General features: G+C 39.8%; 2 protein-coding genes across 8 annotated transcripts in view; one reads left to right on the forward strand and one right to left on the reverse strand.

Moving 5' to 3' along the window:
* Nucleotides 1-354: 354 nt before the first annotated feature.
* Aimp1 (aminoacyl tRNA synthetase complex interacting multifunctional protein 1) lies at nt 355-22534 on the reverse strand. Of its 4 annotated transcripts, none has more exons than XM_076575003.1 (7): nt 22412-22534; nt 13851-13984; nt 8713-8826; nt 6839-7007; nt 4607-4817; nt 2935-3103; nt 355-597 (listed from the first exon to the last, which is right to left on the reverse strand). In XM_076575003.1, exons 2-7 carry the CDS (start codon nt 13957-13959, stop codon nt 431-433), a joined length of 939 nt encoding a protein of 312 aa, XP_076431118.1. In that variant the 5' UTR covers nt 13960-13984; nt 22412-22534; the 3' UTR covers nt 355-430. The 4 variants fall into 4 exon arrangements, with proteins under 4 accessions (XP_076431118.1, XP_076431119.1, XP_076431117.1 ...); XM_076575004.1 differs by lacking the exon at nt 22412-22534 and adding an exon at nt 22322-22344; XM_076575002.1 differs by lacking the exon at nt 22412-22534 and adding an exon at nt 22190-22327.
* Tbck (TBC1 domain containing kinase) overlaps nt 22503-27472 on the forward strand; it is a 166016-nt gene continuing 161046 nt past the window's right edge. The window contains exons 1-2 of one of the 4 annotated variants that reach the window (XM_042279946.2): nt 22503-22792; nt 25881-26102. In XM_042279946.2, coding sequence (XP_042135880.1) covers nt 25910-26102 — 193 coding nt within the window. In that variant the 5' untranslated portion in view covers nt 22503-22792; nt 25881-25909. Of the gene's footprint in view, nt 23083-25880; nt 26103-27472 lie in introns of all 4 variants that reach the window. The other 3 variants (XM_042279947.2, XM_076575001.1, XM_006970359.4) reach the window with 3 other exon arrangements.

Genomic DNA, 27472 nt, shown 5'->3' on the forward strand with positions numbered 1-27472 from the left:
GAATGAAAACGAATTCTTTGAGTAATACATGAGGAATGGCCCACCACGGACAACCCTTGTTCCTGTCTGAAGCTTGGTTAGCGGTCTCTACCGCCTGCATTCTGGGTATGGTCATGAGGCCCAGCAGGACCACCTTCCTTCCTTCTCCCTTCTTCATTTCAGGCTTTCTCTAAGTGGCATAACCACATATTTTAACTCTTGGACAAACCAGTTAAACCTCATGGTCAGACATAATCATAGTATGATCCTAGTTCTGGGTAATCAGTTTTCTGCTGCTGTGACAAAATATCGGAGAAAACAGACTTAAAGCAAGATTTGAAGAAAAAAAAGTTCACAAAAAATGAGCAACTCATATTTTATGGGTAAATGACAAATATACTCCTCTTTATTGTTATTAAGGTGTCACCAATGTCTTTCAGGAACAGAGCACTTATTTAATTCCGCTATTGGCCATGGTTTGGGCCCTGCAAATTCCCTTCCCCTTCACCTCAAAGGGAACCCCTTTGTATGTGGCCACACACTCAGCATTAGTGTGCAGGTCAGGTTGGATCTGCTCCCAGATCTTCTTCTTAGGGTTCAGCTCCTTGTCAGGCTCTCCTGTTCAGAGAGAAAGCAGGACGTTCCATAAGCAACACCCAGACACTCTCAGACACTCTGGATAAGCAGGCTTCTCGAGCGTTCAGACAGCATTTGATCCTAAGCTTCAACCAGAATCCTCACATTTCATCTTATTTTCACACTGCAGTGTATGCTCTTGATTGGTAAAATAAAATGGTTATTGTCATTTCCTTAGGAGCGCTAAACACATATTTCAAGTATTTCTGCAGATAATATAGGTTAATCATTTGTTTCCCAAATTATCATCATTAGTGTTATTACTGAAGTGCTAGGGAATAAACCCAAGGCTTTATGACTGCTAGGCAAGCATGCTACCATTTAGGCTAAATCCCCAGCCCCAAATTACTCAAAGAAAATTGTAAGCTATTCATTTCAGCATGTAAAGAAAATCTGGGAAGACAGGAGCCCATTCAGATGTGTTGGACTTTTACATGTGGCAGGGGCAATATATGAGGAGCAGTAACAATACAGGAGGAGCACTTTCTAAACACTAGGAGCACATGCTGTTGCCTGAAATATATACAACAATCTTGGTTCTGATATGACACATGGAGAAACTGAAGGAGAGAGAAGATAAACTGCAGTCACACCAGCAGCAGGCACAGGCAGAATACGACACCACAGCCTACTACCCCGGAACAGCACCAGGCCTCCTGATATGGCACACCGTGGCTTACAAAAGAAATAAATGGCCCTGGAATATGCAGATACCACTCCTAATCCCTCTCTTTGCAATAAGTGACAATGTGTGTTTTATAATCAACAGAAGGCAAATAAGGAGTGAAGTATCTCTGGTCTCAGTTTAAAGATAAGTAACAGACCAAAGAACTCTTCTACTTACTGATAGGGAAGCAGACTATCTTATTACTCGAAATACTTTATTCTCTGTTCTCTCTCTCCATACATATTTCATATGCATACAAATAACAAAATGGTAGAATTTTTTTTGGCTCTGGTGTCTGTCCTTTTTTAGCTCTTCAGTGACTAAAAAAATTAAGAGAAAACAAAACTAAAGTAAAACTCTGCCTACACATATAACACATTTTTCTGAAATACAAGAATAGTTCAATGAATGAGACAGCTCTAGAAGAACATACAATGAAAGCGTAACTGAAAAAAATGACTGGAGTCAAAGAGGGATCTCTCTCCTTTCAGATCAGATGATGGTAATGACACCACAGCGTCAGAGGAAAGCTAACCACGAAGAGCAATTGTGTTCTCCTTAGATCTACAAACTGTAATGTCTCACTATTCTGTGTAGATCAGGCTGGCCTTGAACTCAGAGATCTGCTGTCTCTGTCTCCCAAGTGCTGGGATTAAAATACTGTGCAACCACAACATAAAATCCTGGCCCCCAAACATAACTTTTATACTTACTGGAAAACCAAAATGTTCATGGAGACAGATATTCATCCTATGGTATGGTCTAGAACCAAACCTGAGTATCTCGGTATGCTTATCCTTTGAAAATTTTCATACCACAAAAATGCAAAACAAAAACAAAATTTTACATTATGAACACTGGACCCTGACAACTGAAAAAGTCTTGATTTCAGTGTTAATTTTCTGTTTTACCAAAATGTCTCTCAATAATGCACTAGTCAATAGGTTACAAGGCTAGCTGGAAATAAGAGTAAAAGTAAACCTTGGGCTGTCTTGATGGTTCATCAGGTAAAACGCACACTTAGCAACCTGAGCTTGATTCTCAGGAGTCACACGGTGGAAGGAGAATTGATTACCAATAGTTTTTTGATGTCCACGTGCACACCTATGTTATGTGTGCATATATACTTGCACTTGCATATGTGTGCACACACACACTAAAATATAAGAAAAGGAAACCTATTTCAAGTGTCTTAAACTGTATCTTACAGAGAAATCTATCCTCATTTTTATGCTATGTCCTTCTCCTAGACAGTATTTTCCTAACCTTCTTTTCCTTTTTTGTTAGAGGTACCAAAAAAACAGATGATGTCAACAATACAAATTCTTCAAACTAATGACAGCCAATCCTTTGAACTTGCTTAACATATGCCAAAAAATCACCACTTGGAAATGGTTATATCTACTGTAGGAGGACTAATCATTCTGAAATTATTCTAGGCTACATTATAAGAGAAAATACTCTGTAGTATTTCATGTACATGTGTGACTTTATGGACAGCAAGATAGTTATGTTATACAGCTCACTCTATTTTAAGCAAATTTCAGGAAAAACCTCTGATACACACATAGGACACATATAAACCTCTAAGCTTTATAAACAACACTGTAGAAACTGATTCCCAAACTATTTAAATAATTATTAATACTTACCAGGGAAAGCATCAAAAGTAACTCTGTCTCCAGGAACAGACCCACTGGGAGGGGCCAGAATTTCCACTTTCTCTGGTGAACTCGCACACATCACCATTGCTTGAGACAGCACTCCTCGCATTTTTGCAGGCTTCAGATTACAAAGTAAAATCACCATTCGATTTTGCATCTGTGCAGAACAAAAGAAATGACTAAAGATATGTAGAGATTTAGAATAACCACATTTAGAATACTCCAGGTACACCGATGCTCTACTTATCAAATGTGCTACCTTTGTGGATGTAACTGTGTCTCTATGTATATAAAATATTTTTAGCTATGAAGTCTGATATCTTGCATAAACATGAAAAGAAAATCACTCAAACTGGCAAGTCATGAGCACAACAGCAGAAACCTTGTTTTTCAAATATATGTAGGTATTTTGGATTTTTCCAAATGTATACATAAGTGTTTTACCTACAAGCACTTCTGTGCCTGGTATCTGTGGAGGCCAGAGGGGTGTCAAATCCCTGGGAACTGGAGTTGTAGATGGTCATGTGTCTTCATGGGGGCACTGGGAAGAGAACCTAGGTCCTCTGCAAAAAGAACCAGTGTTCTTAACCACCAGGCCATCTTTCCATACCAGTGGAACTTTTTCCAATTAAATATTTATTTAAATAATAAATAACTGAGCAAACCAGCTCAATGTAAAATTTCAGCTACAACCAATTGGAAATGTATAAAGTTGGTCCTCCATTTCTTTGAAAAAACTAGCCAAAAAACATGGAACTCAGGAGTTCTCACAGGATCAAATTACAACAAGCATGCACATTGTTTAGGTCAGCATTACAACTAAAGTAAATGACCCAGCTACAGCTGACCTTGCACTCAGCTCTGACCCTCCACCTCAATTACACCAAGGTTGAAGCTATACACTCAGTAACTGCTTTGTAGAGTATATGCTAAGAATTGTTGTCAATTCTGCCTCGAGAAAGCAGTGAATGCTGGAAAAACTCAGCTCCTAGTTCTAATAATTAAGATATCCATATTTTCATAGCAAATTCCACATAATTATTTTAAATACTATGAAAGATAACTAAAATGTTTTGGCATCATCCTTCCACATGTATGCAGTGGCAAACAAGAGAATCTATCTCAAAAAAGGTGGAAGGCAAAGGCTCACACCAAGATAGTCCTCTGACCTCCACACTCATTCTAAGAACATCGTACTCACATACATTAACACAAGAACACACAGGGGGAAAATGATGCTTTGTTTCTGTCCTACTGAATTTATTTTACCTTTCAGGCCTTTAAGTCTGGAGTGGTTTCATATACCTTTTTTTTTTTTAAATTTACCTGAATTCATCTTTTTTTACATTTATTTATTTTTATGAGTGTTTTGCTGCATGTCTGTATGTGCATGATGAGTACCTGGTGGGTGTGAAAGTCAGAGGAGGATGCAGGATAGCCTGGAAATGGAGTTACAGACTGTGAGCTGTCATGAGAGCGCTGGAAACCTAACTCTGGTCCTCTCCAAGATCAGTAAGTGCTCCTAATATCCCTGAGCCATTGCTCTCGCTCCCAACCAATCATTTTGAAATTCATACACTCATCATTTAAAGCAATAGATATGAGTATCTCACTTGAGATGACACATGTAAGTGGCAGTCATTTGAGTTGGACAGATCACCTGTTCTAGAGGAACATGATTCACCAGTCCACTGACGACTGTCCTTGGGGCTGCTTCTCCCACATCTACTTCTTCTACATACAATGAATCGGCATCGGGATGCTTTTTGGCAGTAATAATACAACCAATGCGAAGATCCAGACGTGAAACATCTACTGGCTTAGAGTCAGCACTTGCTGCTGCTGACTGCTGCTTCTTCTCTTTCTTCTCCCCTAAGGATTGAGAATGTGTAAGCATCAGAAATCAGACAGACAAACAGAAGACACCAAGAGAAGGCTCTGGTACCAGTGCTGAAAAGTTCAGGGAAAAAAAAAAAAGATCATTCATTTTTTTTTTATCACAAAGGATATTCAAGTCATAAAACCCACACAACTTTAGCTATTTCTCTAAAAACAAAACAAAACAAAAATCAGCACATTATTTTGATCCTTCTATTTTATGATTATCATCATCACCACTGTTAATCTCTTATGGTGCCAAATTTCTACGCCAACCTTTGGATAAAGGGGTACTATTGCATAACAAGCATGCGTTAACATTAGATAGACAAGGAATTCAGAGGCATGAAAAATAAACCTGCATGGCACAGGAAAGGAGGATCACTGCCATCACAGAAAGATTCACTGGACAGAAGTGTTCTGAACACAGTTTTGTGTTCTTGTCCTCTACTGACTAGAAGTTTGTAGGGAGCCGCCATTCAAAGAAGCGCTCCAATTAAGTGTGATCTGAGAAGAATCCTCGCGTGGTGGTCGTTCTTCCTCGCTGGCCGAGGAGCGCTCCACAGAAGTTGGTTAGTCATAGCAACAGATTAACACTTAGAGAACAGAATAATGATTAGACAAAATCTTAAGATCAAACCATAGGATTATTGTGTGTCTCTGTGCTGACTGGCTTTCACTGGCCCTTACAAGGTCTGATATTTACAAAAGGAAATGGCAAGTACTGGATGCTCAAATGCTTTATGCCAGTTCATAAAGCCCTTAAACGTTCTGTATTTTCCAAAAAATTGTAAATAAGTGTAAGTACAATGGGAGGCATATATAAGAATGGATTATAAAAGCAGATTTACAGACAAATCTAATGAAGTCAGATGTTTACTAGAAAAGCTGCTTCAGTAACATGGTAGGGTGAAAGAAGGAACCTTGTAGCATGAATCTTAGAAGGTCTTATTAATAAAATCAAGCCTAAGGCCAGTTATTGGGGTGAATGCTGGAAGATCAGAGAGACAGAACAGGCCACAGCCACCTCACCTCGCCAGTTCCTCAGCTGGTCCTGTTTCCTCAGACTAGAAGCCTGAGTCTTCATCCAGAATGAATCTCAGCTGAACTGCTGCTAGAAGCCTGAAAGCTTAACCAGCCAAATGCTTCTAGTTTCTAGTCTTCAAGCCTTATATATCTTTCCATTTTTGCCATCACTCACTGGGATTAAAGGCTCACTTCTTGGGATTAAAGGCATGTGTCACCATGCCTGGCTGTTTCCAATGTGGCCTTGAACTCACAGAGATCCAGAGGGATTTCTACCTCTGGAATGCTAGGATTAAAGGTGTGAGTGCCACCATTTTCTAGCCTTTGTATCTAGTGGCTCTTCTGACTCTGACCCCAGACAAGTTTATTAGGGTGCACAATATTTTGGGCAACACAATACCACCACAGAACTTTAAGAACTTGAATAATGTGGCATCTCACAAATCAAGAGCACTTAGTGACAGGAACTGAAGAATTCGCTGGTTAACTACATATGAAGACTGAAGGAAATGGACAGGTAGGGCTGACTGCAGTATTTAGTGTGGCTGCCTCAGCAGACTGTGAGACTTCTTTGCCATGTTGTATTTTATCAGTTCCTCAACATCCCCATGCCTCAGTTCAGATGTTCTGCTTTCACTGGATGTCACTGTCCATTTTGCCTAGATGACTGTAAGCCAACTTTGACCTCTGACTTCTTTGGAACAATGCTCCAACTACACATCCAAGTTTAGTCATACATCTTATCTTTTCATGTTTTTATTTATGGTGATCCCTCTGCATAACATAACTCAATTTTACCTTCTCAATGTCATCAGTTTTCACATATTCTTCAGGATTCCATTTCTATATCCTAATGATAGACTGTTCTTAGTTTTATCTTAGCTCCTAAAAGTTTGGACTTCCTTTTTGATACCATTATTAGCATCATAAATATTAATATTGTCTGATTAAACAGTCAAAGGTCAAACAAGACTAACAAAGAAAAGTTCCTTTCTTTTCAGTTTTCTCTTTTACTTTCTTTTCTTCTCCTCCCCCTCCTTTAATCTGCTCTTTTATACTCGAAGAGGTGGTTGACACCGATGTAGAGAGCTTCACATTTTCAGAAACTGCAGCGTTAGCTTGCAGGGGAGTATCAGATGGGACTGGAATTTGCTTCACTGACACATGGAAAATGAAGAGAGTGTCACTCATGTTAAACTCATAAACAAAGTGGAACAATAGGTTTGTAAATCCTAAATGTGAACCCTTTTTAAGAGAAAAATCTAATACATATGGCTATCAAGTATCCATTATTTGAGGCTATAGAAAGGGTATCAAAAATTAAGTATACTTTAACAATTACTAAGGCCACAAAAATTTTCATTTCCATTTATTCATTAAGTAACTAAAGAAGGGTGTAGATAACATCAACACCTAACATAAATCATGAACATACTATGTATTAAATACTATTCAAAGCTCCTGAGATTCTCCTAAATTTCCTAAGTAGATTCTGTTTTATTGCATGTTATTATTTTACAAAATGATAAATCTGAGCCATGAATAAGTTAACAATCTGGCCCATTGGCAGTGAATAGAGCTACAACATTATCTGTCTATATATTCCTATGTTTAAAAAAAAGACAACTGTGTATAGACAGGGCTAGAGAGACAGCTCAACAGTTAAGAGCACTTGTGGCCTTCACAGGACTGGAGTTCTGTTCCTTATTCCCATTACAGGCAGCTCACTACTGCCCATAACTCTAGCATTATGCATCAGACATCTTCCAGCCTCAGCAATCTCTCTCTGAAAAAAGGCAACTATTTATATTGTACTTTAACATATTAAAAATAAAATACGTATCACCAGAAAAGATGGAAAAATGTATCTCACAAGGGGCTATAAAGTGGGTTAGAGTAGCTTTTTAGCATTGAGAGAAACGAAAAGCAGTTTTATTGATAAAAGCTTTACGTTTAATTCTGTAGCTGTATTCTCAATTCTTCAGCTGCATTCCAAATCTGCTAGAGAACATATCTACCAGTCTCAAAATTTCCTGACATATAAAAGCCTTCAAAGGCCACTCCCAACACCAACCTCAGGCTTCCACATGCATGTGAAAAATGTAGTGCTAACATGCATACATAGAATGTCCCCTAACGCCCCAAATCCAAAACACACACACACACACACACACACACACACACACACACACACACACACACACACACAAGAAAACGGAAGCAGCTTTTAAATCAGGTCAATAAAACTTTATTATTTGATGACATGAGTAAGACAAGTGCTTTGAAAAAAAATTTTTTTTTGAGGCAAGTAACTTTGTATCTCTAAGTTTTATTGTCTTGGCTTATAAAATAAAGATATTTTGAGAACAATTTTTTTTCTTTTACTTTTTGAGATAGGATTTATCTGAAGCCCAGGCTGGGCTGGAAATCATATGGCCCAGGATGGTCTCAAATTTATAGTAATCATCCTGCTCTAGCCTCTGAGTCCTGGGGTTACAGACTGAGCACAGCTGGCGACAGATGTTTTCTAAGTATATAAAAAGTATGTAATTTAACACAAATGCTCTTGAAAAAGTTCAATAACTACTTAATTACTGTGGCTATTTCTTTAGTAAGTATTCAGCAGCAATGACAGTGCTGGTCAAATCAAGCACACAGCACATGAAAAGCATGGGTTCTGAATACCAGCCTTACCCCCTCTCTGACCTCAGATGAGGTCAACCATCTTTTCTAAGTCTACATGCTGTTTTCTTGTAGAGGAGGGAAAATGGACAGTGGGAGTGACATGAGGATAAGAAGGAAACTTAAAGAATAAATCACACAATCCTCGGAAATCAAGCCTCCTAGCATGTCTGCACTCACCTCCATTTTGGATTTCTGCCTGAATCAGCTCTTGCTTCAGTTCTTCTATTTCTTTCTTCAGTTTAGCATTTTCAACTCGAAGTTTCTTTTCTTCTCTCAGAGTCGCCTGCAAAACTAGAATCAAGAAAATTCAGTTAAAAAGTACTTTCAAATGTTTTGTTTGAATATCATTTGAAAAGAGCATAATAAATATAATTATAGTTGTGATAACAATAGGAACAAATATTTGGCCAGTTGCTTTATGACAGTTTACTATTTATTAATATTATTGACAATTTCTTAGTAGTCCTTGGGACATTGGGTGTAAGACTCCCACAGAACATAAATAATGTAAATTATGATTTACAGATTAAAAACAAGGAACTCAATCTATACATTTAGTGTACTTCCTCCCCCATGCATATATCTGATCCACAGTCAGTTTGAGAAAAAAAATCTATAAAATAAAAGAGTTGGACAGAAAAGGTTACCTGCAGTGTGTGTGTGTGTGTCTGCAAGTGTGCATGCACCATAAATATGCATGTGGAATCCAGAGATGCAAGGGAACAAATATATTCCTCACTTATTCTCTTCCTTATTTTTTCAGACAGGGTCTTTCATTGAACCTGGAAATTGTTCATTCAGCTAGACTGGTTGTCCAGCCAGCAGGCCCCAGGGATCCTTCTATCCTTCCAGCATTAGGATTATAGGAAATGATTCCTGCACCTAGATTTGTGACAGGGGTTTTGGGGACAGAACTCAAATTCTCATGCTTGAGCAGCAAAAAATGTACCAACTGTGATATCTCCCCAGTCCCCAGAAAAATCATTTCACTATCTTCTATAAGGATGCTTATTAGGTCTAAGACCTAATAAAAAATATAACACCAAGTAATAATTCTTAGCAGAAGTGGAACTATCCTCTAGGTGGGATTATTTTGGGTTGCTGCAATATTGGAAGCTATTTCTGGAATTTATTAGGCAGGAGCTAAGCATTTGAGATATTCAGCCAGACTTTCTAGAACGCAATTATATATTTATGAGTGTAAACCATGTAAACAGTTATTTTAGTCTGGACCCTCTAGCTACTACATATACAAATATAATGTATTCTAAAGCATTTTTATTACATCTGGAATTTTTTAGGACTCAAGTACCACAAAATGTACATTGTGCTCTCTTAATCATTGAGGGCTTGATGTAAGGATCATTCATTTTTTCCTTCTGTGCTGGGATCAAACCCAAGGCCCCAAGCATATGGGCCTCCAAGTATCACCCTAGCCCATATTCTTGATTCTTAGAGGAAATCAAATACAAAAGCAAAACCTACATCTGGCATGAGATGCTTGAGTGAAGGCAGACTAAATACCTGCCTGGAATTAGTTAACCTCCCACTGGAAATTTTATGCGTGTTAATCACATAACACATGATTCGCCACTTGTGTTAGGACTTGTAATGCCCTGATAGTTTTCATTGAAATATGTATTATCGCTATTACTTAGAAATTCTTTTTCTCTTATACATAACGTTGTTATAACTTACATTTTTAAGTTAAAGATAGCATTTTATTAAAAATGTCTTAAGAAATACTAATTTTTTTTTTTTTTTTTTTTTGGTTTTTCGAGACAGGGTTTCTCTGTGTAGCTTTGCGCCTTTTCCTGGAACTCACTTGGTAGCCCAGGCTGGCCTCGAACTCACAGAGATCCGCCTGCCTCTGCCTCCCAAGTGCTGGGATTAAAGGCGTGCGCCACCAACGCCCGGCCCAAGAAATACTAAAAAATTTTTACAAAGTTATTTATTACAACGTGGGACATAAGCTAGGAATGACAGGATTAGGCTACAAAGAATAACAACAGAAGTAAATAATTAGAATGGTTCTTTACATTTAAATTAGAAAAAGTGAAATGTTAGTCAAGAATCTAGGAAATGGCCTTTTTTTTTTTTTTGAGACAAAGTTTCTCTGTGTAGCCTTGGCTGTCCTGAAACTCACTTTGTAGACCCACGCTGGCCTCAAACTCAGTGATCCACCTGCCTCTGCTTCTGAGTGCTGGGATTAAAGGTGTGCACCACCACCAGTGGGAAATGCCATTGTGGTTGTTTGAATAGAAATGGCCCCCAGAGACTCCTCTGTTTAAATGCTTGGCCCATAGGCAATAGCACAATAGCCTTGGTTGGAGTAGGTGTGGTTAGAAAAAGTGTGCCACTGTGGAGGCAAGCTCTGAGGTCTTTGAGGCGAGCTAGGCCTAGTGTGACAATCTCCTTCTGCTGCCTGTGGATCAAGATGTATGGTGTCTGCCTGAATGCCCAGGCTTCTCCCCATGACAATGGACTAAACCTCTGAAACTGTAAGCCAGCCCCAATTAAATGTTTTCCTTTGTAAGAGTTGCCATGGTCATGGTATCTCTTCACAGCAATAGAACCTTAACTAAGACCAGGAACTGGGGTATTGTTGTGATAGGCCTGACCATGCTTTTGCTTAGAGAAATGTGGATTTTGGGATTAGAAAAGCAGTTGAATGCTTTAAGTGGGACTTTGGGATATACTAGTAGGAACATGGAAGACAGTGGTGCTGAGTGTGATTGAACAGTGGAGGCCTGGCTCAAGAGGTTTCTGAGGAGAAGAATTTTAATATGTGGCCTAGAGATCAGTCTTGTGATACTCTGGATAAGAATGTGTCTGATTTTGCCCTTGTCCTTAAAGTCTGCCTAAGGCTGCAGTAAAGAGTTTTGGACTAATTGCATTTACAAAGAAAATCTCAGAACAGCCTAGTATAGTCTTGTGGTTATTAGTGGTCACTCTCATGAAGATTTATAATGAAAAGGAGCAAATTGAGCAAGGAAAAATACACAATGTACAGACTGAGGACAAAAGGGTACCAAGAAGTGGAATGGAGCTAAGTCTTAATTAAAGAAGAGCCAGATGTTAAGTGGAATAAAGGAAGGGGTGACCTCAGGGCAAGACTCCACCTAGCTAAATTTCCAATTTAGAAAAGCTTAGAGCTGGGTGTGGTGGTACACACCTTTAATCCCAGCACTCAGAAGGCAGAGGCTGGAGAATCTCTAAATTCAAAGCCAACTTGGTCTACAGAGCAAGTTTAGGCAATAAAGGAAACCATAGAAACAAAAGTTAATGAAGATGTAATTGAATGAGAGGCCATGTTCCAGTCTTAGAGAGCAGCAGAACTTGGCTGTTAAAACCAAGAGATTCTGGCTTTAGAGTCAAGAATAGAAGGGGTTAGGGAATTTGCCTCCATGACTCAGGAAAGCTGTTGAGGCCTGCATGGAGGGCCAGAGAGGCCATTGTGTGAAGCTGTGAAGGTGAAACTTGGATTGCCCTGGAGACCAGGTGTTGGAGATGCCAGAGCCATGGGATACCTGCTGAGGAGAGCTGCTAACAGAGAATGGAACCAGCCCAAGAGAGAGAAGTGTGTTGCAGTCAACAAAGCTGAAAGGAGTTGGAGATCTGAAGAGCATTTTGACATCATACATGGAGATGCAGAGTTTGGAGTTTGCCCAGCTGGTTTTTGGTCTTACTTTGATCCAGTATTTCCTCACTATGCTCCTTTTTGGAATAGTAATGTATATCCTGTGCCATTGTATGTTGGAAGTAGGTGATCTGCTTTTTGATTTTACAGGGGTTTACAGTTAAGAGATTGCATGAATCTCAGAAGAAACTTTGAATTTTTGAAGTTGGACTGAATGCATTTCTGCATATTGGTATGAATACAAGCCTATGGGGGCCAGGAGTGCAATGAGTAGGAATGGCCTCCATAGACTCGTGTGTTTGAATACTTGGCTCATAGGGAGTGGCACTATTAGGAGGTATGGACTTATTGGAGGAAGTTATGTCACTGTGGGGTGGGCTTTGAGATCACTTAAGGTCAAGCTAAATGCAGAGTGACACAGTCTCTTTTTGTTGCCTGTGGATCAAGATGTAGAACTCTCAGCTTTTTCTCCAGCACCATGTCTGCCAGCACACCCTCCTGCTCCCTGCCATGATAATGGACCGAACCTTTGAACTGTAAGCCAGCCCCAATTAAATGTTTACTTTATAAGAGTTGCCAAGCTCATGGAGTCTCCTCACGTCAGAGCACTGACAGCCATGTTTATGAAGAAAATTCTATTTACAACATTTATTATTTCATAGAGAACATCTTCAATCTCTTTACCTTATTAATGGAAAGAATACTAAGGATCATAAGGGAAATACTAGGAAACATGAGGAAGAAAGGATTAAAACAAGGTTTTACAATCCTTACAAGGTTTCTGTAAGCCATTCTTAGCTTTTCATAGGAAAAAAAGTATTTATTTAAATTAGTGACAGCACTACATTTTGGAATTTCGATTACAGTACCAACAATAATGGTTACTAAGAAATGAATACTGAATTCAATCAAATCAAATCCTTAAGAAATTTAGTAGAAGTTTTTGTACCCACTGCAGCAATTTCTCAAAAACTTCAAAGAACAAATATGAAAAACACAGCTTGACCCATAAAACATCAAAGTAACTATTAATGTTTGATTTCATTAACCTCTAATAATACAGCAACTAATTCTAAACAATACACTCTTCTTTTATCTGTCCAAAAATACTATATATATTTTTAAATATATATTTACCGCTGTGGTTAGTTTTTTTGTCAACTTTATACAAGTTAAGAGTCATAAAAAAAATGAACTTCAATTGAGAAAAGCCTTCTCAGGTTGTACTAGGCAAGTGGGTAGGGCATTTTTTTGACTAATGATTAACAGGGGAGAGTCTGACCTGGGGTGGCACCTCTCCTGGACAGGTGGTCCTGGTTGTATAAGAAAGCAATTAAGCAAGTCATGGATAGCAAGCCAGTAAGCAGTGTTCCTCCATGGCCTCTTCTTCGGTTCCTGCCTCGACTTCCCTTCATATTAGACTATAAGCTGCAAGTTGAAATAAACCCTTTCCTATTCAAATTCCTTCGGTCTTTTATCATAACAGAAAGCAAATCATGACATTTACTATATATCAATTCTAATTTATCATAACCCTAGAATATGTTCATAGTCAAAAATTAAAGGAATCTAAAAGCCATAATTAAAATGATCAAGTTATAATTTACACAGTAAACATTTAACTGTCATTATTAGAATTTATCATTATAATCTGTCATTATTAGAATGTCCTTACCTGCTTTCTCCTTGAGAAGAGCAACCTGCTGCTTGAGGTAGTCAATGATCTGGTCTGCCTCTGCACCCTTCTGCTCTAACCTCTTCAGAACAGCATCATTGGTTGCCATCTTTGCCCAGAATCGGCAGAAAATCCTAAATAAAACATGAAAGTAATAAACATACTGTGGAAGGAAAGAATACACTTTTATTTTATAGTAAACTGAGAAAGCAACTGAGGGAAAAACATTTTCTCTTCTAACTGATCAACACCATAAATACGTTCCCTTTGGAGAACACAAGCAAGCAGGGCCTGGGCAGGTGGCTCAGTGGCTAAAGGGCTTGTCACACATGCAAGAGAACCCAGGTAAAAGCTAGGAGGCACAGCAGCCAACTGGAATTCTAGACTTGGAAGGAGGCAGGAGATGCCCTAAGAAAACTGTTCTGCACTAGCCTTACCTAGTAGTAATCACAAGTACTCATGCGCGCACGCGAGCGCAAACACACACACACACACACACACACACACACACACACACACACACACACACACACAATACATACACATATAAAAAGAAACAGAAAAAAAAAACAGGGCAGAAATGTTGAGTAAACTAATGCCTGCATCTATTAGGAAGAGTAATCTACTTTGAAATGTACTTTGTTCTTCAGTGCAGAAAATAAATACTAGATTTAAGGCTAAAAAACTTGAAAGCTTTATATGCTGTAGAATATCCCAAAATGAGCTCAGCAGCCTACACTATAGGAAGAGGACACAATAACACATGCTGAGCTGTGAGGACACACCTGTGTTCTAAAGCAAACAGAACTCCTGACTCCCTTCCTCCTCTAGGCCTCACTTTTCCATACTGGATAGTTTCACTGTTTGCTGAGTTATGTGCACTGAAAATCTCAGGACAAGTGTGAGGAAGAAAAGCTAACTACTAAAAGCCAAAAATATCGAGACTTATGAAAATCATCAACATTAATCATGTGTCCACTCAGAAAATAATGCTAGTACATATACCATGAATATATGCAAGGGGACACAGTAAAGAAACTGCTCACATGACCGCTTCACTATCATGGAGAAGGACTTTACTACGAATGAGAGAGAGAAAATATCCAGAGGTATCTGGAAGAGTCCAGAGTAGAGGGAAAGCTGACTGGTCATGGCCAGGGTTGGGAAAGGACAGGAAAGAAGAGGAGACAGGGAGCTAGCAAGATAGAGAATAGAGCACAGTGAGAGCAGGAGGAGAGATGAAAGAGAGTGTGCAAGAGGCTGAGGAAAACGACTACTTCTGGCAGATGGGGATCATTTCACAAGTTTCCAATGAATGCTGGCGTTTATTAATCTGCCAGAAATCCTTCTATAGACTAGCTGGAGCTCATTTCTAGATATATGGACTACTGAGACCTAACAATGACATTGTAACAAATTTAGAATTTTTACAATTATTTTAAAAAGTTTATTTATTTGTAATTTACAAATACAATTACAAAGAAATCAAAAAGAAAAAGTATTCTGTTTAGGTACAGTAAAATAAATGTAAGTGAATATTCTGAGATTAACTCACTGTATAAAACTGGCTGCTGTTAAGAAAAATACACTCAAAACTGAGATTAAGCATTATTAACAATATAAGTTATTCTTATTTACCTGATTTACTACTGATTTATAGTTAAAAAATTAAAAAATGACAAAAGCATTGCAGAAATAATCCTGATTTTCACTGAATGAAACCACACTCACTAAATGATTTTATAATAAAACTGTCCAACAAATAATATATGACTGCTTTAAAATGTCAAATGACCATTTAATATCAACCCTTCATTATAAACGTTCAGAGATGTTTATATTCTTCATTAAGAAAATAAACCTCCAAAATGTGCTAAAATTGACAATATATGATGGGACAATGCAAAACCCAAAATAAAATGTTATAAAACAAGTTGATAATAACACAGAATACATAAATAGGAATTTAATATGGAAAGGTAAACCGCATGTTCTCTACAAGCCTTTATTTTAGCCATTAAAAATATGGACAAAAAAGTACATAAATTCAAAATAAAGACAGCCTTTTAAATTCTTCCATTTTAAGCAAAATAAACACAGAATACAATGTCATTTCTCAAATGTTTGCAGAGTTGGGATCTTAGAGATAAAAAAGAAATGGATATATGAAGCTAAGGAAAACTGATATACTGTCTCAGGGGTTCAGTTTCTCGAGTTACAACACTCTTTTCATGCATTTCCAGTTTCGTCTACTGTCCTAGTTAGTTTTATTGCTGTGAAGAGACACCATGGCCATGACAACTCTTGTAAAGAAAACATTTAAGTTCTACATCTGGATCAGCAGGCAGCAAGGAGAGCGAGACACTGGACCTGCCTTGACATTTGAAACCTCAAAGCCCACCCCTAGTGGTACCCTTCCTCCAACTAGGCCACATCTAGTAGTGCCACTTCCTGGTGACCAAGCATTCAAATACAGGAGTCTATGGTGACCATTCCTATACAAACCACCACATTACCATAACAATCAAATGACATACTCAGTAGACGTCATCTTCTAGTGTCAAACAAGTAACACTGAGCACTCGAGAACAGGAATACTGTGTGCTCTCGTCACTCCTCATACATACTAAAAATGTACCGTAAGAGGGGCAACAGTAACAGACGAGGAAGTCACAGAGGCCAGATCAAAACCTAGTCTTTGCCCCTCTGCCACTTAACAGCTGAGTGATCGCCAACAATTTATTTAACCTCTGAGTTTTCCGTTATAAAACACACACACACACACACACACACACACACACACACACACACACACACACACGACCACATTGATGAAGGGCAAATGGTTTAGCATAAATAATACTAATTAAGAATTTTGGCACATGGCAGAAAAATGGTGGCTGAATTACCATATGTAGGGCACTGAGGAAAATTCTTGGAACACATCAAAAAAGGTATCCAGATAATCTTTACCTTCAAGAAACCTAGAATACAGTGGGCTGCTTAGTGTTGTTATTTTTCCTTCTAGTTCTCAAGTTACCATCCTTACGTTTTTCTGAAGGGTTAAGGTCATAAACAATAAAGATGTAACTTACAGACTGATATGGTTTGTCAATGTCCTTGTCTGTTTGCCTTTGTCATACAGACCATTAAGTATCACTACATTAGATCAGCCAGGAAGCTTAATTTATGTGAGCTGTCCTGGCCTTAGCAATACATCAAAGCCACTTGAAAATCTTTGCATACTTTACCTACAAACAGGAACTGCCATATGTCTGTGGAAACTAAAAAGATCTTCACTTATTAAGCAAACTACTGGAGAAAGGAAACTAGACAGCATCAAAAACAGCAGATTGCGGTCTGAACTCCCTGAAAGGAGCAAGTGGTGTTATCCCTGGGCAGGTGGCCCTGAGCTATGTAAGAAAGCCAGCTCAATGAGCAGGAGAGCTGCATGAAGCACTATTCCTCTGTGGCTTCTGCTTCAGGTTCCTGCCTGAAGTTCCTGCTCTGACTTCACTGTGACCTGAAAGGGTAAGCAGAAATAAAATAGTTCCATGCCCAAGTTGCTTTTGGTTAGTGTTTTGTCAGAGCAACCAATACCTAAGTTTTTGTTAGTGTTTTCTAGCAATATGCAGCACTGAGGGAAAAGATACAATTCTTTAGAAAAGGTGGTTAGTCAACAAATCTAAGTGAAAAACACGCTTGACAGGCTATGTGACCAACTTTTCTATGTTTCACTTTGTTGATTGATATTAGGATCCTTTCCATTGCTTTCTTGCCCCTCCACAGGGCCCCTTTTTCACCTGTTGCCTGAACACTGTTGATCAGAGTTTGGGATAGATGTCTTCTTAGGATCACAAATCATCACCAGGCAGTTTACGGTTACCCTTGTCACCCAGGGCTAATAATAAAATGACTGAAGGTCAAAATCTTTAAGCAAGGCATATGCAAATGTTGACACGATTATTCCCCATTTGTTGGCTGCCAGGTCTCTAAAAGTAATTTCCATCCATGTTCATGATCGCAACCTCACTTACAATGCCCCATTTTGTCTCATGCTGGGTTTACAATAGAGAAAATGAGCAGTCACCAAGCTTTCAAACAAAGGAGGAAAACAAGCAGAAGGAAGGGGGCAAAATAAATGTAGTTTAGGGAGACGGTGCCAAGTTAACAACACTGGAAGCTCAAACCTTCGACTGTTCAAGCCAGTGCTCACTGTACTAGTTAATTACTCTATAAGGATCTTACCCTAGTACAAACTACAGGCTAATTTTTAAAATATCAAGTCTCCTTGGGGCTGGAGAAATGGTACAGTGTTCAAAACCTCCTCTATTTTTTTTTTTCCAGAGAAATCAGGTTTAATTCCCAGCATCCACAGGGAAACTCACAACCACCTGTAACTCCAGTTCCAGGTCATCTGGCCTCTGCAGGCTTCAGGCATGCACATAATGGTGTACATACAAATGTAGGCACATACATGCACACATACACAAACTAAATTAAGGTTTTTTTTAACATTTCTTTAGTGTGTTTAGAGCTTTTAATATGCTAATATGCACAACATTTCTCACAGATGATAATAGGAATAAGATGTGACAACTGTAGAATATTTAGTATTTGCTAAGTACATGAATCATTTATGAATACAAGATAACTGGAATTAAAATTAATTTGCCCAGGTAGTATAGTTATTTAGTAAATGAGGATTGAAACTCAAGTCTGTCAGATGCTGGAGCTAATTCTTTTAATGAGGATGCTGTAATTTCTCCAAACATAATTATCAAGCATTTTCCAATCTAATGAATTATGGAACCTGCTATGGATATCACTCTATATAAATAAAACACTGATGGCCAGTGACCAGACAGGAAGTATAGGCAGGACAAGGAGAGAGGAGAATTGGGGAAACAGGAAGAAGGGGGGAAGATACTGCAGCCACCGCCAGGACAAGCAGCATGTAAAGACGCTGGTAAGCCACCAGCCACGTGGCAAGGTATAGATTTATAGAAATGGGTTAATTTAAGATATAAGAACAGTTAGCAAGAAGCCTGCCACGGCCATACAGTTTTTAAGTATTATAAGTGTCTGAGTGATTATTTTATATGTGGATTGTGGGACTGCGGGGCTTGGGGAACCTGGAGAGAAGCCCTCCAGCAACAAATGGCGCCCAACGGCTCGAGTTTCCACCTTAAACCTGAGAATATTTAATAACCAATTCTAAACAGAGCCAAAACCAGGTTCCTGCTTCATGTCTCATAAGGGCAGCTAGACGCCAAAAAACACGAGTTTGAACACTGGCGGGTTCCTGGCGTTTGCGTTTGACCAGCAGTATGGCGATGAGGTGTCTGCCAGCGGCACATTACGCTGTATGGTAGATTTAGTCTTTACTAGTATTAAAAAAAAAAAAAAAAAAAAGAGGTTTCTGGGCTACACCCTGCTTTAATAAAAGCTTAGACCCACTATTTCTGAGACTCGATGACTCCCAGAACTAGCGGAAAACGCCATGTTGGTAAGCTGAAATGGGCGGAGCCAGCAGCCACAGAGCCGTTTCAGTCTTAGAATACTGCAGTTTAAAGCAATAGATTCACAATACATAGGCTTTAAAGAAACAAAAAAAGGTAAATTAATATAAAAAAGCCATTCTAATATGTCTCATTCATATATGTGTGTGTGTGTGTATTGGTTTTTCGAGACAGGGTTTCTCTGTGTAGCTTTGCGCCTTCCTGGATCTCGCTCTGTAGACCAGGCTGGCCTTGAACTCACAAAGACCCACCTGTCTCTGCCTCCCAAGTGCTGGGATTAAAGACGCGCATGTTTACTAAAAAACGTTTAAATTTAGCCCTAGACTTTTGTTTTATATTACTACTTATTTTAGTTTTCCTGTATTTCTGAATACACAGTATCTTCATTTTAACTCTAAATCATAATCACTAAAAGTATACATAAAATAGAAATTGTGTTGTTGTTTTGTTTGTTTGTTTGTAGACAGGATTTCTCTGTGTAGCTTTGGAGCCTTTCCTGGGACTCACTCTGTAGTCCAAGCTGGCCTCGAACTCACGGAGATCCACCTGCCTCTGCTTCCCAAGTGCTGGGATTAAAGGCGTGCGCCGTCATTGCCGTCGTCACCACCACCACCACCACCACCACCACCACCACCACCAGGCTTCAGAAATTATTCTTAATCGCTACATTCTAACATGGCACATAACAGAATATCAACATTAACTTATGATGAATTTTCATAAATGACACAATGAAAACTATGTCACCAGCTGGTAGTCTACAGTAATCTTAAGACGTCAATGATTTTAAAATACATTCCAATTAAAGATACGTAAATGTGAGAAAAAAATGTATTTCAGAATTATTAGTAATCATAGAATCACAGAAGTATGTTTTTTCTCTTCTTCCTTTCATCCCTAATTTTACCTTCCAAACATCCCCTCAGTTGCTTCATAATCTAATTACCAAGTTATTGTACTCTAACAAAAACATGATATGGTACCTTTAGAACCACTTTAAAATTCCTGCTGGTATTTAATAAGGTATCAAAAATCAGAATTTAAAGACAAATATTACAATTAAATATAATGAGAGCAATATACTTCAGAAACAAACTATATTGCAGCAACTAGCATCAGTCCCACAGGTAATTTTTAAACCAAGCTGTGCTAAAACTCACAGAAGACCTAAAACTGTTTTCTGTGAAAGTTCCTAGTTATTCTAGATTTTTGTCTCCTTGCCAGAAAGCCCGTTTTCTCTTTACTGATGAGGACACAGGAAGTCAGATATTAAATGATGACAATGAGGTGCTTCAATTTGGTTTTAAAATAACCTATCTTTTCAACCACACTGTCTTGCCCACTTCTAATTCAAGAATGCAGGTAAGAAAAGATACTACTTTAATGGAAGACATCATCTACCCTGACATTCAGTCTTTACCTTATAAGATATCATCTTCATTTTATAGACTTGGAGAAATCACATGTCTTGTCTAGATTCAAGAATCAAATGGCAAAACCACAATTTTAACTTATATTCCTCATTCTGAAATTCACAATTCATTTAAAGTGTTTCCCAAAGCCTACGGTAATGAAAGCAAACTGCCATCCATAGTTCCCTTATGTGTGTTCACTGGGTACTCCAAGAATATGACTGGACACATCTTAGTAACTATATTGTAGCCACTATTGTGTTTCCTTTGAAGACAAAAAAAGCCTCCTGATTGCCTTTCCCACGTCTGCCCTCAGTCTACTGAGTAACCCTCTTAAAAAGAAGTTGGATAACATTACTTGGCTACTGAAACCCTTGTAAGTGGCTTTCACCCCCACCTCACCACCATGACCAGCCGGCTCGCTCTGATACTGTCTCCATCTTTGATCCCTTCTCACAATTCTGAGCCTCCAGGCTTCTCTGATATTTTGGTAAGTTTCTGTTTCACAGTCTTTGGAATGGCTGGGTCTACTGACTGATGGCACTCTCTGACGGTTATCTGCACAGTTAATATCATTTGTGTCACAACCTTCCAAGAAAGCCATCTTTGTTGAGAAACATCTTCTTTGGCCACATTACAATGCCAAATAATATCCCTTTCTTTACTGTTAATACTTTTCCTGATCCGTATTTATAATCTAAAATTTAATATAGGGCCTGGAGAGATAGCTCAGCAGTTAAAAGCGCTTAATGCTGTTGCAGGGAATCCAGGTTCGGTTCCCTGAACTCACACTGGGGGATCACAATCACTGGAATCCAGTTCCAGGGGATCTGATGCTTTCTAGCCTCCATGGTCACCTGCACACAAGTTTTGCACAGAAACTCAGTCAGGCATGCACGCAATCATATTAATATCTTACTTTTAGGGCTTTACTTCAACAATAAAAACCTATGCTGGGAGGCAATGACTGGAATCTTTGTCCGTTTTTATTGATCTTTCTTTCTACTTTGTTTACCGATCTTTACCTAATAACGTTAAACGTTGCCCGGAGTATAGTGATAACTGGGGTTTCTATCATTTGCTGAATCAGTAAATTTCTCTCTTTAACCCCTCCCCACGTACAAACACTGGAAATCCTTTGCACACTCACTGAGAAGTAAACACCCTTATGAATCCATCCTCTGCTGCTCCAGCAGCATGCTTCCCCTCGGCCATGTATTCACTTCCCAAACTTAGGTGACTCAAAAGGGGCCAAGCGTTGCCTGTTTGCTCGCGGCACGCGGGTGGAGGTCTGGCCACGCTGCCTACTAGCACTTGCAAGGTCAGGTTCTCTTTCCCCGGTGAGAGAGGGGAAGAGAACTCTGGATCGCTGCCCACCTTCCCTAGACCCTCTGGTGACACTCACATGAAGCAGTGAACCGCAGCTCTCGGGCAGCCTCAGCCGGGTACGGGAAGCGACAGCCTCCCCGGGCCCGCGGCTGGGGGAGAAGGGCCCATGGCTGTCCCTGACAAATGCCTGACAGTGTCACAGACTCACCCCACACCAGCCCTCCGCTTCCTGTGCTCGTCCTCTTCCTGTGCCACACTACGCTCTCATTTTCCATTCCTCCCTCCACGCCTCCCTCACCTCGTTCTCGCTCGCTACCTTTGGCGCTCTGCTCGGGCGAGGGACAGGCAGCCGGAAGTTGAGGGGGGGGGTCTTTCCTCGGGGTTGCGTCGCTGGGCCGTGACGTCATGAGCAGTGGCCGGCCCGCGGCGGCCGACGGGGAGGGGCGGCTGGGCGCTGTCAGTGGATCCCGGCAGGCGCGCGCTCGCTCGCAGCCGGCTTCTGAGCTGTGAGCCTGGGCAGCCCTCGCGGGCGGGCGGAGGCTGGTGGCTCCGGCTGTCACTTTCCTTAAGCCGCCTCTTTGTAGCCGCGCCCGAAACGCAGAACACGGCCCACTAAGTAGCACCGGCCGGCCCAGCTACAGCGCTTAGGAGCACATCCCCCTAATACAACCCAGATCAGGCAGGTATTCCGGTGTCCTAGTGTTCTGTGTGGTAGGCGGTGGGGCCCGTGGGACGTAGATGGCCATCGGGTGCAGGGAGTGACCCCGCCAGTCTGCAGCCACCAGTAGAACCAGCCTGTGGAGCTGCTTGCTGCTGCGTTCATCTCCAAACTTCCTTCCCATGGAAGCAGGAGTTCATCGCGTTTTGAAATGCAAATACGATTTTCCTCAGGATAAACATCAACGTCTTTCCCCCCAATTTTTGACATTTCCTCCTCATTTGAGTCATTCCTCTCCAAGCTCTTTGAGGGTTTGTATTGTGTCTTGTTCATTGAAAGAGTGTGTCTTGTTTGTGGTCCTTAGCAGTCCAGCAGCTACAAAAACGTCGGACTTAACATAGAAGTTTCAAAGTATCCCCTGAGTAAACTTTACAAACCAACTCCTCACATCGCTTTCGTCTTGTAATCTCTCACCTCATCATTTTATTTTTTCATCTTCTTCTAGTCACCTAGTGTGAGCACATGCATGTATGTTTTCTGTTTGTGAGCTTTATGTGCACCTGAGAAGTAGAGCAATAATGAAATGTTTTTTATTCTTGCTAGTGGTTTATCTTTCTGAATCATATCAGAAAATCACTTGATTTTTCAATTGTATGTGATTAAGATCTATAGCTGAAAACATGCCGCAGTTGTGTTTCATCTTTCCTATGACTTCAAGCCTGGTATTTAGATATAACTTTATGTAATTTGGGATTTGTTTATTGAATAAGAAATTGAAGTTCCAGGCAGTGGTGGTTCACGCCTTTAATTACAGCACTCCGGAGGCAGAGGCAGGTGATCTCTGTGAGTTCAAGGCCGGCCTGGTCTATAGAGCAAGGTCTAGGACAGCCAGGGCTACACAGAGAAACCCTGTCTCAAAAAACCAAAACCAAAAACCAAAAAAAAAAAAAAAAAAAAGGAAGAAGAAATTAAAATTCTATTCCTTATACTGTTGCCTTTTTAAGTCAGCCCACAGCATCTACAAGATTTGGAATAATGATCATAACTAATACTTTTTTTTTTTTTTTTTTTTGGTTTTTCGAGACAGGGTTTCTCTGTGTAGCTTTGCGCCTTTCCTGGATCTCGCTCCGTAGACCAGGCTGGCCTCAAACTCACAGAGCTCCACCTGGCTCTGCCTCCCCAGTGCTGGGATTAAAGGCGTGCGCCACCACCGCCCGGCAGATCATAACTATTTTCATATCAACTTTTGAGAATCTGTTTTGATTCCTTTCATAAGATGAGAATAGTAGTGGCTCTCCACATCACCACAGAAAACAAATTCATCTGTGTTACCAAGTTTGCAGGTCCTTAGGATCTGAAAGCTGCAGGAGATTTTATTCAGCTACCAATGAACAGAGAAGGAGCCCATGCTCTAACGGCCTTTTACAGAGCAAGTCTGAGGCCTGGGTTTTGAATGGGATACGAAGTGATGTACATTCATGCTGTCATCAAAATGTTTCATAGGAAAGTGAGTTTCCTGGGAACTAAGACTGCCACCTTCCTTCTGCCCTAATTTGGGCATAGTTGTGTCTGTGGTGGCACTATGAGTGTATCCTTTTTGTTATAAAGAGCACAAATTCACGAAAATTGTCAAAATGGTGCCCAAAGCAGATTGAGGTCTGGAGTTTCTTTGCTGGTTGGTCATTGAGTGCACTTGGCTATGGGTACTTGGCTTTTAAGTTTTGAAAGCCAGTGGCATCTGTAAGCAAACAGAGCTATCACTAATTAGCTGGTGTAGCCTAGCTCTGGTTAGTTGATTCTATGGGCTATTTTCTTGTGTCCTTGACTCCTCCAACTCCTATAATCCTTCCTCATTCCACTTGCTGGGTGAAGCCTCTCTGATGATGATTATGCTAGGCTCCAGTCTACGAGTACAGCAGAGTGTCATTAGGAATTATTTCGTTGACTTTTATTTATTTATTTATTTTTTGCCAGTCATGTTTAGTTTTATCTTAAGTCTCTGGACGATCCAATCTCCAGTTCCTAGCCTTCCCAGCAGTGTCAGGCATGGGCTCCCTCTCATGGCAGAGTGTTGTGGAATATTAGTTTAAGGTGTGTTACATTTGTTTTTTGCTGTGCAACATTTGTTTAATGATGCAAAAATGTGTTGCATTCTTTTCTATTGCATTTGTCTAACTCTGTAAAACTGTGTCACTGTGCCTGTCTAAAAATCCTGATTGCTCTAATAAAGAGCTTAACAGCCAATAGCTAGGCGGGAGAGAGGGATAGGCAAGACTGTCATGCAGAGAGAATAAGTAGGAGGAGAAATCTAGGGAAGAGAAGAAGAGGAGCTAGAAAAGGAGGAGGACCTCAGGGGCCAGTCACCCAGCTACACAACCAGCCACAGAGAAAAACAGGAAGAAAGACATATAGAATAAAGAAAGGTAAAAATCCCAGAGCAAAACATAGAAGAGAAATGGGTTAATTTAAGTAAGTTAGAAAAGCTGGCTAGAAACAAGCCAAGCTAAGGCTAGGCATTCTTAAGTAAGAAGAATTCTCCATATATTTAATTAGGAGACTGGTGGGCTCCCAGAGAGTTAAGAAAAGAATAATAAAACCAACTACACATGGGATCAGTCATTGCAAGGCCACTCCCACATGTTCTGTGCCATCTTTACCCCAGCACATCTTGCAGGCAAGAGAAATTGTAGGTCAAAGGTTGTGTGGCTGGGTTGATGTCCCAGTCCCTCCACTGGAAGTTTTGCCTGGTTACAGAAGATGACTGGTTCAGACTCCATGTCCCCCTTTACTAGCAGTCTTCACTAGGGTCACCATTGTGGATTCCTAGGAGTTTCCATTGCACTAGGTTTCTGCCATGCCCCCAAATGCCCCCCAATTCCAGTCACCTCTCCCAGTATTGAAAATCTTTGAATTTGATTTTGAGCTACAATATAAAAGCTTGGGTTTTTCTTTTTCATATATTGTCTTGAAATTTTTAAACTGAGTTTTTTATAGTTGAGTTCAGAGTGGTATGGCTTTTTTTTTCCTAGTTGTATATTAGTTTTCAAGTGAGAAAGTACTGGATTAATGTTGGGTCAGTCTGTCATATAAAAATTATCTCCTTTTCTAGGTCATCTTAGAGGACCCAGGACTTCGGAAATGTTTCCGTTGAAGGATGCTGACATGGGTGCCTTTACTTTCTTTGCCTCAGCTCTTCCACATGATGTTTGTGGGAGCAATGGACTTCCTCTCACACCAAATTCCATCAAAATTTTAGGTCGCTTTCAAATCCTTAAGACCATCACCCATCCCAGGCTGTGCCAATATGTGGATATTTCTAGGGGAAAGCATGGTAAGTTTTGTTTTTTGGTTTGTTTGTGGTTTTTTTTTCTTTCTTTTTATTTTTTTTTTATTTTATGTTCACTGCTTCAATTCATGATGCAATTTTTTCTTTTCTTTTTTATTTAAGAAATTTTTTATTCATTTTACATACCAACCACAGATCCCCCCTCATCCCTCCTCCAGCATCCCCTCCCCGCCCCCTATCCCCTCCTCCAAAAGGGTAAGGTCTCCAATGGAGGCACAGCTAAGCCTGGTACATTCAGTTGAGGCAGAACCAAGCCCCTCCCCCCTGCATCAAGGGTGTGCAAGGTGTCCCACCATAGGTAATGGGCTCCAAAAAGCCAGCTCATGCACCAGGGATGGATCCTGATCCTGTTGCCAGGGGCCCTTCAAACAGACCAAGCCACACAACTGTCTCCGGCTCCCGTATGCAGAGGGCCTAGTTCGGTCCCATGCAGGCTCCACAGCTGTTGGTCCAAGTTTCACGATGCAGTTTTAAATGCAGAGTCAAAATGTATTGACATGCATTCATGAACTTGCTTTTTAATGTTTCAAAGTAAATTTGACTAAGTTTGAAAATGAAAAGGGAGTCATTATTTTCTCACTGTTGCAGTTGCTTTTTTTATTGAACTAAAGTAGTTGGGTGAAAGCCGACGTCTTGTGACAGCAGGTGCACTGCCGTTGTGAGGTTCCTCCAAACCTGAAGCTGCTGATGATGACAGTGCTTGTCGTCCTAGAATTGTTTAGGAATCTTAATGGCAGGCTGAAGTTCTGTGTCTTAAGATTATCTTAAATGTCCTTTAGTAAAATGTGCCTGATTTTCTGACATAAAATAATTTGGAGATATAAAAATATATCAAAGTCAAACCTTCATGCTTTCTGACATTCAACATTTTTTTCTATAAAATATCTATTCATATGTTTCTACCTAATGGTGAATACCTTCATAAATACTTACTTTTTCTGAAAAGCATGCTAAACTGTACTTGAAGCTGGCAAGTTCATTTCTTTTAAAAGTATTTGCTCTGTGAATATTTTTTTTGTTGGCTATGAGCAGAATATTCTTTTGTAATAGTAGCTCTCATTATGACTTCTTATTACATGCTAAGCAATAGTCTAGATGTTTACTTATAACAATTAAAAATCTTCCTCATACTACTATATAACAGGAACAGTTACAGTGTTGTTTTTCTGTAGGCAAATTTCTAAATAGTCTTATTAAATAAGAAACACAGAGCCAAATACAGAGATGCAAGCCATAGAAATCAGATCAGTAGCCGCAAACTAACCTTAGCTCACCACGTCGCTGTCGCTGTAGCTTCCTAAGAGAGAGCTTCTTCCTGTCTAACCTGAGCCTTTATTGCCTTCCTGTTCTGCCTT

Source organism: Peromyscus maniculatus, chromosome 6 (genome assembly GCF_049852395.1).
Source record: "Peromyscus maniculatus bairdii isolate BWxNUB_F1_BW_parent chromosome 6, HU_Pman_BW_mat_3.1, whole genome shotgun sequence".
In the NCBI taxonomy this organism is placed as follows: Eukaryota; Metazoa; Chordata; class Mammalia; order Rodentia; family Cricetidae; genus Peromyscus; species Peromyscus maniculatus.

What these genes read in the sequence shown, in the direction of transcription:
- Aimp1 (XM_076575002.1), bottom strand. An exon ending in TCTTCTCAAGGAGAAAGCAG is followed by an intron (nt 8,827 to 13,850) that starts GTAAGGACATTC and finishes TCTTGATTCTAG; the next exon opens with TTTTGCAGGCGACTCTGAGA. An exon ending in GGCAGAAATCCAAAATGGAG is followed by an intron (nt 7,008 to 8,712) that starts GTGAGTGCAGAC and finishes TCCATGTGTCAG; the next exon opens with TGAAGCAAATTCCAGTCCCA.